Below are 20,196 nucleotides of genomic sequence, written 5' to 3' on the forward strand. Positions count from 1 at the left end.
ACAGTTGTCTTATTTGAGAATCAATAATTATTATTACACTTGATGTTTACCTAACGTTACTGTATTCAATGATTAGACTTAATGTTACACTTAATGTACACCTACCAAATCTTACCTTTACCTTACATTTTGCATATACACTGTGCAGAATTACTAGACAAGTTCATTTTCTGATCATATTTTTTTTCCCAAGTATATTTTACCAATTCTAAACCACATCAATCTTAATTACTTAATTACTATTAATTTTGTATTTAATCTTTTATAAGTGATATATAATCTTTTTTGGCTCATTTTATCTGTAAAAGAAAATCTGCCTAATAATAATGCACACCTGAATATAAGGCGTTTTTCACTTCCAAGGTTCAGCCTCCTCCTTTCTAATGTGTAATTTATAAATGTTCACTCACCTTACTCCACTGTACAATTAAGAGATTAGACAAGATACTTAGTCTGATGATGGTCATCAGGTCAGCAGCTGTGTATATCACAAACACGTTAATATACTTTTATACATTTATAACATACTTAACAACACAATCGCTGCAAGATATTATCATGAACTTAGTCTGATGATGGTCATCAGGTCAGCAGCATAGAGGCTGCGTGGCTACACAACCTTTCCAAAGCAGTTTAGCGGAAGTCGGATGACAAAATGCGGAAAAGCGAAGTATTAAAAGTGGGCGGGGGGGATCAAGGTGTGATACTGACCACACATCCGCATTCTTTCTCATCTTTTTCGGTTTTCACCTATGACATAACCGACTGTGTTTACGAGAACTTTCCAAAACGGGTATTTTAATATAATTTTGTGGTGTATGTTTTCCGTTCACAGAGAGAGAAAGAGTCGCTGCAAGATATTATCATGATCGCTGCAAGATATTATCATGAAGAATCGATCTGTGTGATACAACACCTCTCTCCCCCATTTCGCCATCTTGTAGCAGAACTTCACTTGCGTTAGCATCCCATTGACTCCCATTCATTTTTGGCGTCACTTTGACAGCGAATAACTTTACAATCTGAGGCGTTTTAAAGACTCCATTTGTCCATTATTTATTTCTAAAGATACACGACAATGTATAAAGGGCTCCATTACCTTCTATGGTACATTATGGCCCCGTAGAAACAGTTTTTGTAAAAATAGGCTAACGATTGCGTCATAACCACTCGACTCTCTGTCGCACAGTAGAGAAATTACCGTACAGACAGGAGGAGAAGCTCGCAGGCCAATCGGGGAGACGTCAAGAGATATGGCGTACTGGCGTTACAGTTTTAAAATACTATACAAAATAATTAATCAGAATACTTACTCCTGCTCACTCACGCCAAAGAACTCCCCGCTCAAGCTCGCCGTCTCTGCAAGATTAACGATTCAGTTTGCACGCACAGCTACTAGAAGGTTTACATCTGTCAGACATCTTGCTGACGTCATCAAGCATAGTTTGAGTCTGCGCGTCAGAAACGGAAGTTCTAAAAAATCGCTAAAAACGGGCTTCACTTGTCTCAATTGAGTTCCAATGGGGTCGCTGTGTCCATTTCTTTTACTGTCTATGCTCTGTCTCTGCGTGTGCTTGCGTCGGATGCAGCGGTATAAAGAGCGCGCGTGTTCTCTTTTGCTTGAATGGTAAATTGTTCGAATGGGTAAACTGGCAAGATAAAACACCTTCAAACGATAAACTTTAACTCTATGATGGTTAAATTTAACAGTTAATCCGCGAATCTCATGCGTGCCGCACCGTGGAGTTGATGGCGTACGGTTCACGGATATACAGTAGACAATTTTTTTTTTTTTTTGGATGCCATTAATCGATTTGACATCACAAATTTTTATCTTATGTTTAGTGAGGAAAAAATAATAATAATAATATGTGGTATTGCTGAAACAGGACCTAAACAGAGCATAGCTGTGTGTGTGTTCTGCTCCACAGGAGTGAGCGCGTGACGCTTCAGTGAAAACAATTCTGCCTCCTTGGAGCTTTGTTGAGGCCCCCTTGTTGAGAATCACCGTTCCAGAGGAAAACCTGCTTAAAGAGAAACTCCATCCCCCCAAAAAAGAAAATTCTCTCATCATTTGTTCAGCCTTATGCCGTCCCAGATGTATATGACTTTCTTTCTTCAGATGAACACCAACAAAGATTATTAGAAAAAGAATCCATCTCTGAGTCCATATAATGCAAGTGGACAGTCATCCAAAAGTTTAGTCTTCAAAAACCTACAAAGCAATCACAACGGTAATCCATACAACCTGAGTGGATGAATCAATGTCTTATGAAGTGAAAAGATAGGTGTGTGTGTGTGTGTGTGGGTAAGAAAAATACTAATATTTTAAACTATAAATCATAGCTTTTGTCCAGTTGTTGAACATGGCTTCATGAGTTTATGCTTGATGTAAATGAACAGCACCAGGAGTCTTTAGAAATGGCTACCATTGATAACTGACAGTAACTTTCAAGGAAAATGTGAAACATTCATATATAATAGGTAATCCATTTTGGCCTTGGGGAACAACAAATTAAAAAGCAGCTGCTGAGTTATACAGGTGCTGATCATATAATTAGAATATCATCAAAAATTTGATTTATTTCACTAATTCCATTCAAAAAGTGAAACTTGTATATTATATTCATACATTACACACAGACTGATATATTTCAAATGTTTATTTCTTTTAATTTTGATGATTATAACTGACAACTAAGGAAAATCCCAAATTCAGTATCTCAGAAAATTTGAATATTGTGAAAAGGTTCAATATTGAAGGCACGTGGTGCCACACTCTAATCAGCTAATTATCTCAAAACACCTGCAAAGGCATTTAAATGGTCTCTCAGTCTAGTTCTGTAGGCTACACAATCATGGGGAAGACTGCTGACTTGACAGTTGTCCAAAAGGCGACCATTGACACCTTGCACAAGGAGGGCAAGACACAAAAGGTCATTGCAAAAGAGGCTGGCTGTTCACAGAGCTCTGTGTCCAAGCACATTAATAGAGAGGTGAAGGGTAGGAAAAGATGAGGTAGAAAAAAGTGTACAAGCAATAGGGATAACTGCACCCTGGAGAGGATTGTGAAACAAAACCCATTCAAAAATGTGGGGGAGATTCACAAAGAGTGGACTGCCGCTGGAGTAAGTGCTTCAAGAACCACTACACACAGGCGTATACAAGACATGGGTTTCAGCTGTCGCATTTCTTGTGTCAAGCCACTCTTCAACAACAGACAGCATCAGAAGCATCTCGCTTCAAAAAAGGACTGGACTGCTGCTGAGTGGTCCAAAGTTATGTGCTCTGATGAAAGTAAATTTAGCATTTCCTTTGGAAATCAGTGTCCTAGAGTCTGGAGGAAGAGAGGAGAGGCACACAATCCACGTTGCTTGAGGTCCAGTGTAAAGTTTCCACAGTCAGTGATGGTTTGGGGTGCCATGTCATCCATTGGTGTTGGTCCACTGTGTTTTCTGAGGTCCAAGGTCAACACAGCCGTATACCAGTAAGTTTTAGAGCACTTCATGCTTCCTGCTGCTGACCAACTTTATGGAGATGCAGATTTCATTTTCCAACAGGACTTGGCACCTGCACACAGTGCCAAAGCTACCAGTACCTGGTTTAAGGAACATGGTATCCCTGTTCTTAATTGGCCAGCAAACTCGCCTGACCTTAACCTCATAGAAAATCTATGGGGTATTGTGAAGAGGAAGATGCAATATGCCAGACCCAAGAATGCAGAAGAGCTGAAGGCCACTATGAGAGCAACCTGGGCTCTCATAACACCTGAGCAGTGCCACAGACTGATCGACTCCATGCCACGCCGCATTGCTGCAGTAATTCAGGCAAAAGGAGCCCCAACTAAGTATTGACTGCTGTACATGTTCATACTTTTCAGTTGGCCAAGATTTCTAAAAATCCTTTAAAAAATCAACTTTTTGATGATATTCTAATTATATGACCAGCACCTGTAGCTGTATGAGGTCAATAAAGTGCATCGTCGGTCAAAGGCCATGTTGCACAACTACACTCAAATAAAATTAAAGTAGAAAGAACTTACATTCACACCCAACTGTTCTTTGCCGTTGTATGATGATCTAGAGCTGTGTTTATTTATCTCCTTAATTCAGAGATTTTCACAGCTCTGTAGATACGTGCACCTGAAACATGAGCATGTTTAGAGTCTTGATATCTGCAGCAGCTCTTCTTACAAGTGAAGGTAAGAATCAAATACTTTGTTTCATACTGGTTTACATTGTGTTTTTGACTTGTGCACTTGCTTTAACAATCCCATCTAAATGACTGTGGTTTCTTCTTTCTTTTCTTTTTTTTAGGGCTATCTGTTCAAGGACCTGCTCAGCCTCTGGTTGCTCAACTTGGGGGTTCCATCATACTGCCCTGCTCTGTGGAAACCCCGTTATCCATGGAGGAGCTGGAGGTCGAATGGAAGAGGACAGATGAAGAGGCATTAGTGCACTTGTTTCAGAATGGAGAGGACAGACCTGAGGCTCAGCATCAGTCTTACAGGGACAGAGCACATTTTTTTTCTGAGCAGATCTTTAAAGGAAACTTCTCAATCCTGTTGGAAAATATAACAGTTGCAGATACTGGTATCTATAGATGTGTAGTTTTCTCTTACCAGAATGTTGGAGAGATCTCTGTTACAATTCAGCATGTGGGTAAGTATATCTCATTGAAAAATGATAACGAAACTAAGGATTATTTGATTATTTATTATACAGTGATAATTTCTCTTTTGTTTGTAACAGAGCGTGTAGTTGTGACCGCAGAAGATCCAACAGTATCTGCACGTGTTGGTGAGGATGTTGTTCTAAACTGTATGGTGGACTCGCATATTCCTCCTGAGCGCATTGACGAGGTCTCATGGAAGAAGGTGGACAAAAAGCCAGACATCATCCCTGTGTTGCTTTTCCAAAATGGAACGATATTTCCAGGATCGTCTCACAAACGTTACAGAGACAGAGCAGAGTTCTTCAGACAAGAAATTCTCAAAGGTAACTTCTCAATGAGACTAAAAAATGTCCAGACTGCCGACAAGGGAGAATACATGTGTGAAGTCCACACAGAGAATTCAGTGAGCTCTGCAACTGTGGAGTTTGGGCGGTTGGGTAAGTCATCTGAAGCAGACACTACTGTTTAAAAGCTTTGGTCAGTAAAATGTTGTTTTTAAAGAATTCAGTTGAATACATTAAATGTTTAAAACTGACAAAGTAAATATTCAATTATTTCTATTTCAAATAATTGTGTTTCCACAAAAAATTGAAGCAGCACAACAGTGTTGCTATTGTTTATTTAAACTAATACAATAGTTTTTGGTAATTGAAATACAGATTAAAATAAGTACAACTGACTGAAATAAGATAAATAAATCAGTTCCTAAAACTGAATTCAGCTATAGAAGCTATAGAAACCCTAAAATAGGAAAAACTCTCAGAAATGACGAAAGCACAACAAAATTACTAAAACTTCACCTAAAATGAGAGAAAATGTGGATTGACTTTACAATGTCAGTAAAAACCTTCTGTGTCTTTCATGTAGGGATGTCTGCTCTGCACATCATTACACTGATACTTTGCTTTATTTCCCTCTTGTTGACTTTCGTATTAAGTATTCCAGTCACAGTCTATATAAGCAAAAAAGGTAGGCCAAGAATTAAGTATGCTTTTGTAACAATAGTAAATTAATAAGATGTTAAATGGTTGTTCTGTTATTCTTTCACTGAATTAGGGTTGATGTGTAGATATCTATTTGCTGAATAACTATAAAGTAAACGATTGTACACTGTTTTTATGTTGCTCTGCAGATACTGGCCCAAAACGAATGTACATGAATTATTTGCTGGTTGTCTGTCCCAACATCTGTTTGTCTATTGCATTTGTTCTGTGGGGAGTTATTGAAGGTAAGTTTCCTTCTGCATGTATTGTTAGGTTATATTTACCCATCTCTCTTTTTTTCTCTCTGTTGATGACTTTTTGTTGTTTTTTACTGCTTTGTTCAGGGTCTGTAGTTGAGGTAACAATGTGTGCGACAATTAATCTGAGTCGGATCATTTTGTTATTTCTTATGGCCCCATATTTCAATTGGAATACTACTGTTTCTGGTATGTATATCTCACTGAAAGAGATTTGTTGGAATGTACATTGTATTGGATATGTCATAATACATTTAATATCTCATTGTACTGTAATTATATATTATATAGCGCTTTAGGACATTGTGATAAACCTATAAATATAGAATCTTTGAAAGATTGCTTGCAACTTGAATATGGTTTTCATTTTAAAGAAATATACATTTACAATCCATGTTGGAAAGGTTTTTACCATTAAAGATGCCTTATGTAGGTTTGACACCGAGTGGTTGAACTAGGTATTGCAGTCCAAATTCAAAATATTGGAGAGGGTTTTTTTCACCCGGCCCCTCATCCTCAGACTTGATGCACACTCAGTTGCCAGATTGGCGACACCAACAGGAACAAGCGCACTTGACAATGAATGAAGTGAAATACGCTGTGTTTTGCACCAACTGGCAACCCAGGGTGCAGAAATATAATTGGGTAAACTGGCAGTGTGCAGGTTTCACAAACCAAAACAGAGACCCACATTCTGGCACAGAACACACATTTTCAAAGGAGAAGAACTGACTGTAGCGTTGTTTTTCAGATAAACAAGTATGTTAACTTAGCATGTTTCTTAAATATCTGCAAACATATCATGGTATTTTTATGCTTTAGTATAGTCAAAAACTTACATACAGCACCTTTAATGATTATGGACATTGATTTCTAATCATTATCTTGTTCCTTTTTTGTTTCAGTTAATTTTCCAGGTTTCATCCACAGAATGATTGAATTTGTAGCGATTCCCATTGCATATCTTCTGATTTCCACAGCATTTTGCTCAGGTAAGGAAGCTTGACCTTAGAGTCTTACAGTAGTTTGTATATTTAATATATTATACTTTTAATAATGGTTCTGCAGACTGTCCCCTTAAATCATATCCATCTGGGCCTGAGCTATGAATATATGTAATTGTTACTTATAACTGTATAATCTGTTGTGTTTTGTAGCTGTTCTTCATGATCTCAGGAATACATCTCAGTGGACTGAAGTTGTTCTTGTCAGTGTTGGGATTATTCTGCTGTCATCCATGCCTGCAGTTTTTCGAGCCTTAAACAACGTTTGCTTCACACGATTTTTTGATATACATTTGTCAGTGCGATTTATTTTAGGTATATCACATTGTCTTGTACTGAAATAGAATGCTTTAGAAAATCCTTGCCAGGCCAAGAAATTCAGATACCTTGTACGACCTGTATATAGGACAATTACCAATTACCAGAAAAGTTGAGATCATCTCATGTTGTTTTAGGATATGTAACCTCTAGGTGCATGTTCTGATGTGTAATCATCTCATGCTCATATGTAATGGTCATGCAGAGTCGTTAGGACACGTTCTCATGCAGTCAAGCAACTTTCTTCAAATGCGTCTTCTCTTCTATAAATCATCAAGTGTTGATGAATGTAAGTAGGAATTTGTATTTCTAAGTTATCCAGGATCAGTCACTTGTGACATTTATTTACTCATATTCATTAAAATGTGTGCCTGTTTCAATTTTCAGCCATGATCAAAATGACATATGCCTTTGGGGGAATTTCTGCAGCCATATCATTAATAGTTCTTCCAATTCCAGCAATTCGCCAGTACCTTTGTTCAAAACTAGGCACATATCAACTTCATGCGCTTATATGGAGATGTTGTAAGTATATAGAGTTTCATTGTACATTGAAAATCATTGATATGTGCTGGTGAGGACATTTAAATTGAATACTTAAACATTTTTTCCCGAAAGGTGGGAGGAAAATGATTTTTTTGGGGAAAGAGGATTGTTTGATAAAAAAATTCACAAATACTCCAAACGTAAGGTTGATTGGGAATTATCATTATATATGTGTTAATGATCTGTCTTTTTCTCTCTCTCTCTGTCCCAGATTTAGTTTGGGTAAACGTTATGGTTGTTACGCTCATCGGGCATAGTGCATTTATTGTATATTATCTCAACAAGATTCTGGAGTATACTAACGGTAAGCTGGTATCAAATGTTTCCCTATTCAATCTCAAAGCATAAATTGCTTTACCTTAGTATTATTATTATTATTATTATAATTTTTTTTTTTTTTTGTGGTACGTATGCAATGCGATATGTCATTAGTTTTGTTAGTTTTTATGGTATAGCGTAGGTTTCCAGCAGTAGTAACCTGACTATAATGTGTCATTCATCACAGAGCGCTTTGGATGGATCTTTGTCACAGTTATGCTCCATGTCTTGACTGCAATTTCCCCCACACGATTCTCCAGAAAAGTTCCCGGTAATAAAATACACTAAAAGTCAGAAAATGAGGAAAGAAAGTCAAGGAAACATTTAGATTTTTTTGTTTACTTTGTGCCAACAGTATTTATGATCATTTTAATTTAATCATTAGGGTTTAAATTATGCTGTAGTTCCTCTGTAATCCTACCATATCTTAAAAACCCATTATTTTTCTCTTTTGCAGATGTAATTTACACTACTTTGTTCATGTATGGGGTGGCAGGTCTACCAGTGGTCAACTCTGTTTCTCTTGCCACAGAATTAATATTGCAAGTATGTAAGTGTCAACACCTAAACAATTTTTATATTTCCACAATATATTTCAGAATAAGGTTCCATTGGAAAGGTCACTAAATTCTTCTCTTCCATCTCCTGTTTGCAAGACAAGGGGGAGAGAACAGTGGATGATCTGCGTGTAATAGTGCTGGCGTTTGAAAGCATTATGCCTGGTGTGTGGCTGGTTTTACAGATCCATGCATACTGTGAGTTTCATTGGTTTTGACACTCATGTATAAGAGCTGTTATTGATATTGTTGCAGCTCACTGTCATCGTCTTTACTCATGAATTACAGGGGCAGTTGCCGGGAGAGAGTAAGTTTACTTTTTTGTAAAATATATTTTTCGAATTTTAACTAAAGAATTAGTAGTTAGCACTATAATGACCCACTAATGTAAATTTACATTTACAGCTGAGGGTGTTTAGTATTATTTTGCATTGCTTAATTTCTTCAACAAGTGTTGATTGTCTTTCAGCGTACAGAATGAGCTGTATGCGCTGAGGGACTTTGCGGCACAGTGTACACCACAGGTAACTTTAAGAGGCTGAATATTTGATTGTAAATTTTCACACAAGTTTTTGTTGTTTGGTTTACAACTTAGTTATTGTTCAGCAAAATAAAGGAAATAAATTTAACATGTTTTAAAAAAAATTATTGCATTGCTGTAATATGGGTTACCCTCATAAATTTTGGATCTAATGCCAGAATCTAGTTAAAAATTCCTCAGTGGGGAACTAATCATATATTTCTCTCAACCTTTATTCTATAAATCCTGAAATAAGAATGTTTAACATTACAGCAAGGAGATATTGGTGAATCAGATTTTTCAGAGAATCAACTTTCTGAGATCCAAAGATGTCAGCAAGAGGCAGCACCATTCCTGGGAGAGCCAGATCTAGGGGTTTAAATCTTTTAAAGAAGAACGTAACACCATGTATGATGAGCTAATGTTACCCTACCTATGCTAACTGTATTTAATTCAATTGAAAAAGTATGCATTGTACAATTTGTTTCAATCAATAATAATTTTCATACTTTGGCTAATGAATTGTATGTAGTGAAAACACTGCTTAATCTTGTTTTCTGTTTACACCTTCAAATTGTTAACTTTATTGTTATTGTTTATTCCCATAGTAACAAGCTGACTGCATAGATTTCTTTAAAATACGTTTCACCCACAGATTCACATTTGAATTACATTTAAAACGTGTCTAGAAACATGAAAAGTGTCCCTATAATAAAGATGTATCAGTCTGCTCTACCTCCTGATATGCTACTCCAGCTAAAAAAGAAACGCAAAACCAATCGGCAGCATCATGACACTGCTGAGCTGTTGATTGGCTGAGGATCTGTGTGTGTGGAGAGAGTGTGTATGTGTGTCCTGTATAAAGCACACTGCTCTGCAGCATTTCTGAACTGGTGCAGTGCCGGTTCATCTCCACTAATGGTGTGCAGAACAAGGGGGACTTAATGAGAAAAACTTCTCCAGCCAACAAAACATTAACATAATTTGAAAACCAAACAAAACGACAAAAAAATCTTGCATCATGAGCTTTGACCCATTCATCTCCTCCTCCCTCTCCCGGCGATGGGAAGATTCCCCCTCCAGCAGAACTACCTACCGGCTCTCCCGGGGGCCCCTGTCATCCTCCAGGTGGCCGACGCGTTTGGAGCCGCTGCAGCGCTGGGAGAAGAGTGACCTGAGTCAGGCGAGCATAGTGAACGCAGAGCTGCTGGAGCTGAGGGCCCAAGAACGAGAGCAGCTGGTGGGTCTGAACAACCGCTTTGCATCCTACATCGAGAAGGTGCGACACCTTGAGCAACAAAACCGGGTGCTGCTCCTACAACTGGAGGCCCTGCGGCGCAGGCAGAGTCAGCCGTCCCGTGTGCAGCAGCTCTACCTGCAGGAGGTACGGGGCCTCAGGGAGCAGCTGCATCAAGAGGCCCAGAATAAAGCACAGATGGAGGCGCAGAGGGAGAAATTGCGGGAGGCACACGCACAGCTGAACGAGCGCTGGGAGGAAGAGGCGCGGCGGCGTAGCCAAGCAGAGGCAGAGGTGCAGAGGTTGCGGGAGGAGGCAGGTCAGGCCGCTTTGTGCAGCTGTGATGCCGAGGCCAGCGTAGTCTCCCTGGCGCAGGAGTTGGCCTTCTTGAAGCAAGTGTTTGCGGAGGAGCAGGAGGGGCTGAGGGTCCAGCTACAGGTTGCCAGCCTCAGTGTGAAGCTGGACACAAGTAGACCAGACCTGTCTGCCGCTCTGAGAGAGATCCGAGTGCAGTATGAGAGCCTGGCTGGGCGCAACATGCAGACCGCCGAAGCCTGGTTCCGGGGGAAGGTGGCAAGCGTAATGGAGCTGTCAGATAAGCAGGAGGAGGCTGTGCGCTTGGTACGTGAGGAGACCGCTGAGTATCGACGGCTGCTGCAGTCCCGTTCAGCTGAGGTTGAGGCACTGAGGAATGTTATCGATTCACTGAATGCACAACTAGGAGAGCTAGAGGAGACACAGAACACTGATGTCACCAAGTACCAGGTATAGATCACCAGCAGCAATCAAAGTATAATTGTACCATGTGTGCAATACGACCACACAAATGTCTCTGTAAAGACACTCTTAGAAGTGAGGTCATTATGCTATTGACTGCAGAAACATTCTGTATAAAAGAGAAGATTAATGAAATGGAACATAACCGGAACAATCTTTATTTGTGTTGATGGGCATAATACACTCAGATAAAATGTCCAAAAATCGTACCTTTATGTGTACATCAGCTTGTCACTGGGGCAGTACTTATTAAAGCACAATTGTGTTACCTTATCTACCCCTGAAAGGTGCATATTTACCTTAAGAGTAGTAATATGTAAGGCACAACTATGAAACTTTTAGGTGTAAATAAGGTACAAATTTGCACCTGCCCCAGTGATAAGCTACCCCTAAAGGTGCATTAGCAAATTTCCCTCATGAAATAACAAAAGGGAAGCACAAAGGCTTAGGAACAGACTGTAAATTTGTTTTTCATGCCAAGTCAGTACGCTGACCTTTGCTGTTCTACAGTCTCAGCATTGACGGAATATTATTTCTGCTGTGCTTTTAGCATTGTAAGGTCCAAGTGATAGCAAAGTTGCAGAAATGTTACTGATGCTGACTCATTCCATCAGTGCTGAGTCATGACCGACAAACTGAGTAGGAGAGATGATATGACTCTAAGGGAAAGATATCCCTTTATAATGAAGTTCTGCTCTGCTTCTCTCTAGCTCTGGCACAGAGATGATGTAGTAACACTTCTGTCAGATAAGCATGTCAGCATTCATTTATGCTTTGAAATTTTCTTTGAACAACTTCTAGGAGAGGATAAGTGACCTAGAGAGGGGCATTGCCGATGCGAAAGAGGAAATGTCACGCTATTTGCGGGAGTATCAAGATCTGCTTAACGTGAAGATGGCTTTGGATGTTGAGATTGCAGCTTACAGGTAATATGCTTGACAGTATGAGACTTGCAGTTTATTCAATTGGTTTAACCTAAAACAATTATTTTGCATAAAAAATAAAAATAAAACGTAACTTCATTTTTGTCTTTACAGGAAACTCCTGGAGGGAGAAGAAATTCGATTGACATATTCCACCCTACCAGCCCTTGCCTAAACCCTTAAAACACAAAATCCTAGTAACTCAGATTCATCATATTCATATTTTGAATACTGTTTAGTCAGACCCACATTAAGATCCTAAAATACTAACCAACACATCACATTCCCAAACATTGAGAGGCACATAAATCAACTTTTTTTTTTTCCAAAAACCCTACTAACCTGGACCCACCATTTAAGACTCTCTTTGCCAAATCCATATCCATAACCTTCACATTTACTCCAAACCTAGTTCTTTAGTTATTTACACCCCAATTCCACCATCTAACCATGAAACTAAGCACATCACCACTTTAAAGTCAGATGAGCCCTTGTGTCACACAAGAGGTACACATTAAGAGGTCCCCCTTCTTCTTTACACTCGAAAATGGACAAATGACCACCTTGGAGACATCGCTAAGGGCAGCACTCACTCAGCCAGAGCTCAGTGTCCTGTTGGCAGATTCTCATGAAGGACCTTAAGATGGTTCAGCTTAAAGAACTCTATACACTGTATTGTTCTGCAAATAATCGGTTTCACTAAATTGTAATCTTTTTATGTTTCATTCCCAGCACCCATTGAGAATCTGATTAACCAATGATCACCTGTATGCAAACTTTTAACCAGTTGTTTGTTGAGGTGAATCGTTGTTTGGTATCAACTCTCTTTGGGTGCAAGGAATGGACTAAAGGCAATTTGTTAATTCAACATTAGACCGAGAATCAGCCAACAGGACACTGTCCACCATCCCTGGCTCTTTAGATTATATGTAGTTAGTGCAACAGTTAAGTTTTAGCAATGTTAATTATGTTAGAATGTGTTAATTTTAGTAAATGTTGTAGTAATATATATATTTTTTGCTGTGTCTGTGTTCCGCTTCTCTTATGTTTGTTCGGTTGAGGATATGACGATTATTTTGCTGATTATTCAGTGTTTGACTTAATAAAAGCATGACTGAAATTCAAGAGTAGGAATAAAAGCTTTAGAGTTTTTAGACTCATGCTTCAAATACAACTATCATGCTTTCATCTGCTTTTGTTATGTCATCTAAGTTACACTGTAAGTCAATTAGCAGTAATTTGGAAATTAACAAGTGACCGAGTCTGTTTATCATGACAGTCTCTGAACCTAATGGTGCTGTATGTTTGCACCTAAATACATGCTGAATAAAGCAACAGTACCTCTTCTGGAGCACGTCTCTGCTGTGTGTTTGACTGTGAGCCTGTGTGCAAGACATGCAGTGAGGTTCAGATATCCAAAACTTGCTCATTAAAATCTCTTTGGGACATTTTTACATTAAGCTGGAGTAAATGGATGAACAGGTTTTTGATGAATGATTCAAACCTGGCTCTTTTAGTTATCAAGAACATGTAACGTGAACAGTGTAACCTGATTCCTGAACAGCTGACTCTTTTGAGCCATAATTTTTCAGTTTGTCGTAATTCTGACTCTTTGTTTCATAATTGTTTTAATGTGATGTTACCAAAGTTGTCGACTTTTAATTCTCAGTCCTTGCTTTTAATGTCATCATAATTATCATAATTTAGACTTTTTGTATCATAAATATGACTTTCATGTCATAATTATAATTTAATCTGCGGCTTCTTCCACAGTGCCAACAATCATATTGGCTGTTCACATAACTGGCTTTTTAAGTAAAAATTATGTAAGCGGTGTTTAATCAAAAGGAATACGTTACCAAACTGTTGTTTGTTTGGTATTTTTATCTAACAATTTATGACTACCTGAGTACCTTATTACCTGTTTATGCAGCCTCTATATTTTCCAAATATTTATTCCTCGGACGCAGGCTAAAACGGTTAATGGAAGCGTTAAGGAGCAAAAGTCATTAAAAAAATCAGAGTCAAAGCAGTAGTTATTTTCCTCGCGGTTCTCTCAAGCCTGCAGTCACTAGTTGTTCGCAGTTCCTCTTCTCTACCGCGCGCGGCAGTAGCGAGCGCTTCCAGTGCAGCTCAGTCTTCACTCTGCAGCGAGTAAAAGAAACATCTTCCGTCCGTGGCTAAAGTTCAGCAATATGGCAGCTTAGGTGAAGATGCTCAATGTTATGTGGCCATGCTGGAATCTGTTACGATATAATAATACTATCCCACCTCAGTTCTTTAGGATTTGACTGTATGTTGTGCGCAGACGCTCACTGTTAATCATAGCTAGATTTAATCTTCATCATGTTGCGGGCTTTATCAAGGAGTCCTGCTCCTGTAGTCCGTCTTCTCTCTCCTCGTACTGCTGTTTGGGTCGAGACTGTCAGGGGGAGAAAATCTCGCACAGACCCCAAAGCCAAGTCAAAATTGGGACGGATCAAGACCCCCCCTCCCGTGGATCCAGTAGAAATGGTGGTACTGAAGGAGCGCTACACGGAGTACAATCTGATTTTAAGAGCCCTGCGGTAAGACTGCATGACATCAAAGCAGTAGTTCACTTCCAGAATAAACATGTCCTGATAATTAACTTCCAAGGATGACATGGGGGTGAGTAAATTATCAGGAAATGTTAATTCTTTAAATAATTCCCCGACTGATTATGATGTCAAGTCAGTAACTAGTGAATAAATCTGTTTCTGAATACCAAAGTCACACTATTTGTTATCACAGTTGTAACTTGAACCATTTGAGTTCGAGACTGACATAATCTCAACTGAGATAATTTAACATTTTATGCATGTAGACTTGAGTTCAAGGAGCAGATGTTGAGGAAGAAATACGAAGAGGAGGTTGGTTCTGTGGCAGAGGAGAGAACTAAAAGAGAGGAAGAAGAGCACCGGTCACTGATGGCCTTGAATGATGCTGAAAACCTCAGAATGCATAAGATACGGTGAGCGGTTTAGATGTGAGATTCTGTAAGACGGTTCTGTTATGTGGTTTATGGCGGTGAGGGATGCAGTCAGATACACTTGCATTTAGTTGCTCTTTGATTCTAATGTGAACCGTCTGGTCTTTCAGAGAGCAACGCATGCAGAAAGAGGCTGAGGCCGAGGAACTGAAGAAGAGAGAAGCAGACATCTTACGCCAGCAAGAGCTGGAGAACTACATTAAAGAAAAAGAAAGGCAGATTCTTCAGCTACAGGTGCGTGCTTTTGCAGAAATTCTGTATAAAGTGAAACTGTGTATGAGTAGTGCTGTCATGTTTTGTGTTGCAGTATTTTTATTTGATTGATTTTTAAACATGCATTGTTCATGTTATTATAGGTACATTTGATCAGTTCATGATTTAACCCCTCTCTCACCCTTGCATTCATCTGTGCTTCAGGAAGAGGCGAAGGACTTCATCACACTGGACAATCTAGATCAGCGTATTGAAGAGGCTCTTGACAACCCGAAAAACTACAATTTCGCCATTGATAAAGAAGGACGTGTTGTCAAACGAACTGCATTTCAGCGATAAATACAGGATTTCCAATAACAAAAAAACCCTGCAATGTACATAAAATATATATACTGTCAGTGTCATCTTTTAAACTGTTTCTCAAAACATATGCACATGTGCTTTGTTTTCTGCCCTCTGCAAGTGTTATGAGAGTGTCACTGGAAGTAGTGAGTGTGTGTTTATGTACTGTTTGAGGAACTCATTTTCAGTACTAAAGTCTCTTGGAACATCTAGAAATGTCCAGTGAGGGATATGGTGTGTGCTGAATTAATTCTAACTAACTTAAATGAAAAACAGTGGAAGTGCCAAAAAAACGCAGCCATAACAATTAAACATTACACAGTACATGTTAGCAAGAGACGATGGATGCGCTCCATTCAGAAGTGATCATTCCTATGCCCTCCACAATAAGAAAGAGTTAGAAGGGTGTAGATCTCAAAAATAATTGACAGCTGTTATCAGGTTTTCTGTGGAACGTTAATGTGTACTATTTTAAGATGTTTGGTTCCAGCAATTTCAATGAATAGATATTAAGTAGAACAGATTTGTGTGATTATTTTCCCCTGGGTGATGCACACATACACTTCCAGACCAGTTATTAGTTTGTTCATGAGGTTAAATATTTGCAATCCTTATATGATTTTATTTATACATTTATTTTAATTGAAGGCATGTCACAATAGCAAAAGTTACTGTATACAGATCGAATAATCCACTTATTTATAGGTTATTAATATGAATACTGAAGATGATTTATTTTAAATAATAGTTCCATGAATAGTATTTTAACTTTTATTTTCTTGCCCCAGCTTGCATTAAATGAGAAATAGATGCTCAATTTGAACCTGCATAGCAAACTACTTGAAAAATATAATAATATAGCATACTACTCTTTATATAATGATATGGTAAAAAAGTAATATGCTAGTACACAGTTCAACACCAAATTAATCAACATACTTAATAATTATATTATGTTTATTACACTTTTATTCTAATATCTACATAATATTTCCGATTAGTTAGTTTTTACTTGACACACTAAACAAAAATGTAGGAATTAAGACGTGGCTTGTCAGATTTTCTGCTTTCAGCACGTAATAGGAGTCTCCCACAAGGCTGCCATGACTGTGTAACAAAAACCATGAAGCCAAATTACCCTACACAAATATCAAAACTCAACATATGCCACTCCTAAAATACGTATTTTACAGTCACTGTTATGTGTTATACACAATTTCAACTTAAATCACTAATAGTAATCAAAACTAAGCTGTTTTCATAAAGGAGTTCAATCACAAAACTCTTATCAATCAGTTTTATCATTAGTAGAATATAAAATATTTCAAACCACTCATTCAGTTGATCACAATCTATGCCAGAGATCTCCAACCCTGCTCCTGGAGAGTTACCGACCGTCCTGCAGACTTCAGTTCCAACCCTGCTCCAACACACCTGTCTGTAATTATCAAGTAGCCCTGAACACCTTGATTAGCTGCTTCAGGTGTGTTTGATATATTAAAATAGAAAACAGTTATCTTAAATTGTAATAATATTTCACATTATTGCTGTTTTTTTATCAGTTGACCAGATCAGTTGGATAAAAGATTCAGTGACACTTATAAAGACAGTCACTTGTATAAACATAACCTGCAAAAGTCTCCACCACTAATACAAAGACTGACAGTCTTGTGTCACAAACACATGCAAAGTGCTACAATCAGTGAAAAGTCCTAGTGATGTTGGACTAAATACCAGCTTAATATCAGCCAATCAAATCCTATGTATTCTTTGTATCTGTGTGTGCATACGAGTAAGGTTACTCACCTTAGAGAATCGTGCGGCTGCTTTCTGGCAGTTGACTGTTCTGTGGTGTCAGCACTGGCTGAGAGACATCTCATCTCCCGTACATTTCACTCCACTCATAACCATCTCTGTCACGTTACTGCTGTCCCAATGTAAAAAAATTTTTTAGTGTGATTTGACTTTCCCATCCCTGTTATATACATTGAAACCAGCACAATAGAAGCACACATATCTGAGGTGAACATGCAGAAAGCACAAGGAGGGATTTGTGTTCGTATGAGGATATCTATTTCAAGATATCTCCCCCAGAAAGCTTCAACTCTTGGACAAGCACAGCCTCATCTCAAAACTATGTGAGTAAAACTAACAGATGGTAATAAGTTCTTCATGGGGAAATGTTTCATACACCACTCTTTCAGACAGACATACTCACACACAAAAAAGATAACTGACTAAAGCTTGGAAACTGAAGTTAGTTGACTAACACTAATAGTGTTGTGTACTAAAGCCACGCTATGTGCTTGAGTCCTCTAGGGAAAGAACACTACCGGTTTCTTTCCCTCGGATGGTACCTGGCCGTTGTTACTTTAACTTTAGCTTTTGGCTCAGCAGATCTCTTTCTGAGATGCCTGTTTAAAAGGCACACATACACACATGTACACTGTTTACTGTCTCTCTCTTATTTCTCTCTGTCCACTTCAGGAGATAAGAAAGGTTGTATAGCATCACCATATTTCCCTTAACCCTTACTAAACAGGAAATGTCACAATTTGTGGGAAAAAAATGGTGCGCTTAGTTGTATTGAATGTGCACTTATACTTCGCAGCATAGATATGTGTATTTCATATAAATGAAATAAAAGGCAACTTAGGTGTACTTAAAGAGACTATACTTTCATGACTGTTTCTTAAAACACTTTTAAAAAGTCCACTTTATAAATGTTTGATTTTTACATTTTAAATTGATATGTTTTGTAACAATCTTTTGTTGTGCTTTAAAGAAGTACACTTATTTTGATGTATTGAAAAACATCCTAAAGCACATGTAAAGTACTTGATTATAGTTTAATTGCAGAATGTTATTGGATATTACATTGAATTGAAGTTGAATTGACACTGAAGTTGAATAAAGTTTATATATTATAGTTGATATATTTTAATATTTATGTTATTATATTAGTTAAAAAGCCATCATATTTGGCCATATTTACACTAACATTTTGTTATTTGATTCTGATTGTATTTTCATGTGTAATTTGACCAGACCAACTATGATAAAGTCAAAATCCTTATGGTCAATAATTAAAACAGCCTTTTTTTTTACTTTGCTGAAATCCTAGGTTCCATTAAACTATCCCAAAAAAACTATAAAAACAACTGAAGTGGGTTATGGAAACATCATCAAAACAGCCTTTTTTTTTACTTTGCTGAAATCCTAGGTTCCATTAAACTAAAATACATTTTGTAAAATATTTTTCTCTCATATTTTCTGTCGGCGCCAGTTAGATTTTTTATGTTTTAGTTTAATTGTGTCTGTGTTTACCTCTATAACATTGGAGTCCACATGTCCCGGCAGTCTCTATCTTTACAGATCACTCCAGCGTCCTCATCATGAGTGCATGTTACCCCAGCCACGAGATTTACACACTGACACACTCCTCTCATGCCACTGCACTGCACATTGTCAGCCAAACCTTACCTGAAACAAAAAACAAATTCTCTGAGCACATACAGAAATTGCTTTATATCTTCTCTGAATGAATGTGTAGGAACGTTACCTGTGCCCTTGCAATACTTGGCGCTGTGAGTAAGCCCGTGGCAGACACAAAGCCCAGCTGGTGACAGAGGACATAGGCACTGGCCAGTGAGAAGTCATCATCACATATGGTTCCCCATTCGCCCTTTATAAAACACCTCAATTCGACCCTCATTGTGTTTTCTGGGGAAACCAGACAGACGGAACTTCTAGTACTTTTTACTAGCCTATATCTGTCATTTCCAATCAAGCTGTCCTTTTGGTCAAATTATGTGAGTGTGCAAATATTTTGTTTAAGATACCAAAATTCTAGACATTAAATTCCCTCAGCAAGATAAAGGAGTTTGCTACTGGACCAGAAGATTTGGAATCTCCCCAATTTGAGGATCTGCATGTAAACGCCAAAATCTTGTGGATTTTTTTTATGATTACCGAAATAGTGTGCCACTGTTTCAAGAATGTGATTTTGCATGGATTGAGGCGATTGTGATGTTGCTTTGTATTCCAAATGATGGAGATTAAAATGTGTTTGGGTAATGGGCCTGTACTAGCTCATAGCCAGTGAAGAGGGCACCCAAAATTTACATTCCTTTGTGACCCACATGGCTCCAGACTTGTCTGTTGAGCTGTTGTTACATTAGTGAAATCCCATTGCCACACCAGTGAGGGGCTGTTATATCATCAACACAATTATCTGTGCGATGTCATACTATATGCAAAGGGTTTAAACACTTCTGTCTGCAAACATGATGAACAAGATGAACCTCATGTCAATCCCACATAAAGTCAGTGGGTGGCTCAGTTAAATGTTTTATTGCTTCCCCTAAAGTCAGTATGCCAGCTGGTAGTACTATTGCAGGATGATCAAAATATCAAAACTGGTGCATGCACATGAAAGTACTGAGATGAGGTTATGTTTATGGGATGAATGATATGTGTGTGTCAAATGCAGTTATTGATCAGTGGGTGAATCTCAA

General features: G+C 38.3%; 3 protein-coding genes across 10 annotated transcripts; all 3 read left to right on the forward strand.

The window, feature by feature from the left end:
- Nucleotides 1–690: 690 nt before the first annotated feature.
- On the forward strand, nucleotides 691–9,819 carry LOC109104077. 8 transcript variants are annotated; one of them, XM_042768692.1, is made up of 19 exons: nucleotides 691–793; nucleotides 1,932–2,234; nucleotides 4,113–4,201; nucleotides 4,317–4,661; nucleotides 4,752–5,111; nucleotides 5,542–5,643; nucleotides 5,807–5,902; nucleotides 6,002–6,103; nucleotides 6,820–6,906; nucleotides 7,072–7,233; nucleotides 7,442–7,525; nucleotides 7,624–7,761; nucleotides 7,994–8,086; nucleotides 8,288–8,371; nucleotides 8,558–8,650; nucleotides 8,757–8,855; nucleotides 8,946–8,964; nucleotides 9,127–9,181; nucleotides 9,451–9,819. In XM_042768692.1, the coding sequence occupies exons 3-19, from the start codon at nucleotides 4,150–4,152 to the stop codon at nucleotides 9,556–9,558; spliced, it is 2,079 nt and encodes a 692-aa protein (XP_042624626.1). In that variant the 5' UTR covers nucleotides 691–793; nucleotides 1,932–2,234; nucleotides 4,113–4,149; the 3' UTR covers nucleotides 9,559–9,819. The 8 variants fall into 8 exon arrangements, 6 of the variants coding, with proteins under 6 accessions (XP_042624626.1, XP_042624625.1, XP_042624624.1 ...); XM_042768691.1 differs by lacking the exon at nucleotides 691–793 and having other exon boundaries at nucleotides 1,554–2,288; XM_042768690.1 differs by lacking the exon at nucleotides 691–793 and having other exon boundaries at nucleotides 1,554–2,234.
- Nucleotides 9,820–10,048: 229 nt separating this feature from the next.
- Nucleotides 10,049–13,465, forward strand: LOC109104078 (neurofilament light polypeptide-like). Its single transcript, XM_042768696.1, has 3 exons — nucleotides 10,049–11,179; nucleotides 11,993–12,117; nucleotides 12,229–13,465. The coding sequence occupies exons 1-3, from the start codon at nucleotides 10,199–10,201 to the stop codon at nucleotides 12,287–12,289; spliced, it is 1,167 nt and encodes a 388-aa protein (XP_042624630.1). The 5' UTR covers nucleotides 10,049–10,198; the 3' UTR covers nucleotides 12,290–13,465.
- Nucleotides 13,466–14,270: 805 nt separating this feature from the next.
- Nucleotides 14,271–16,200, forward strand: LOC109104079 (28S ribosomal protein S26, mitochondrial-like). Its single transcript, XM_019117439.2, has 4 exons — nucleotides 14,271–14,681; nucleotides 14,960–15,106; nucleotides 15,235–15,358; nucleotides 15,542–16,200. The coding sequence occupies exons 1-4, from the start codon at nucleotides 14,461–14,463 to the stop codon at nucleotides 15,674–15,676; spliced, it is 627 nt and encodes a 208-aa protein (XP_018972984.1). The 5' UTR covers nucleotides 14,271–14,460; the 3' UTR covers nucleotides 15,677–16,200.
- Nucleotides 16,201–20,196: the final 3,996 nt, after the last annotated feature.

Source organism: Cyprinus carpio, chromosome A13 (genome assembly GCF_018340385.1).
Source record: "Cyprinus carpio isolate SPL01 chromosome A13, ASM1834038v1, whole genome shotgun sequence".
Taxonomy (NCBI): Eukaryota; Metazoa; Chordata; class Actinopteri; order Cypriniformes; family Cyprinidae; genus Cyprinus; species Cyprinus carpio.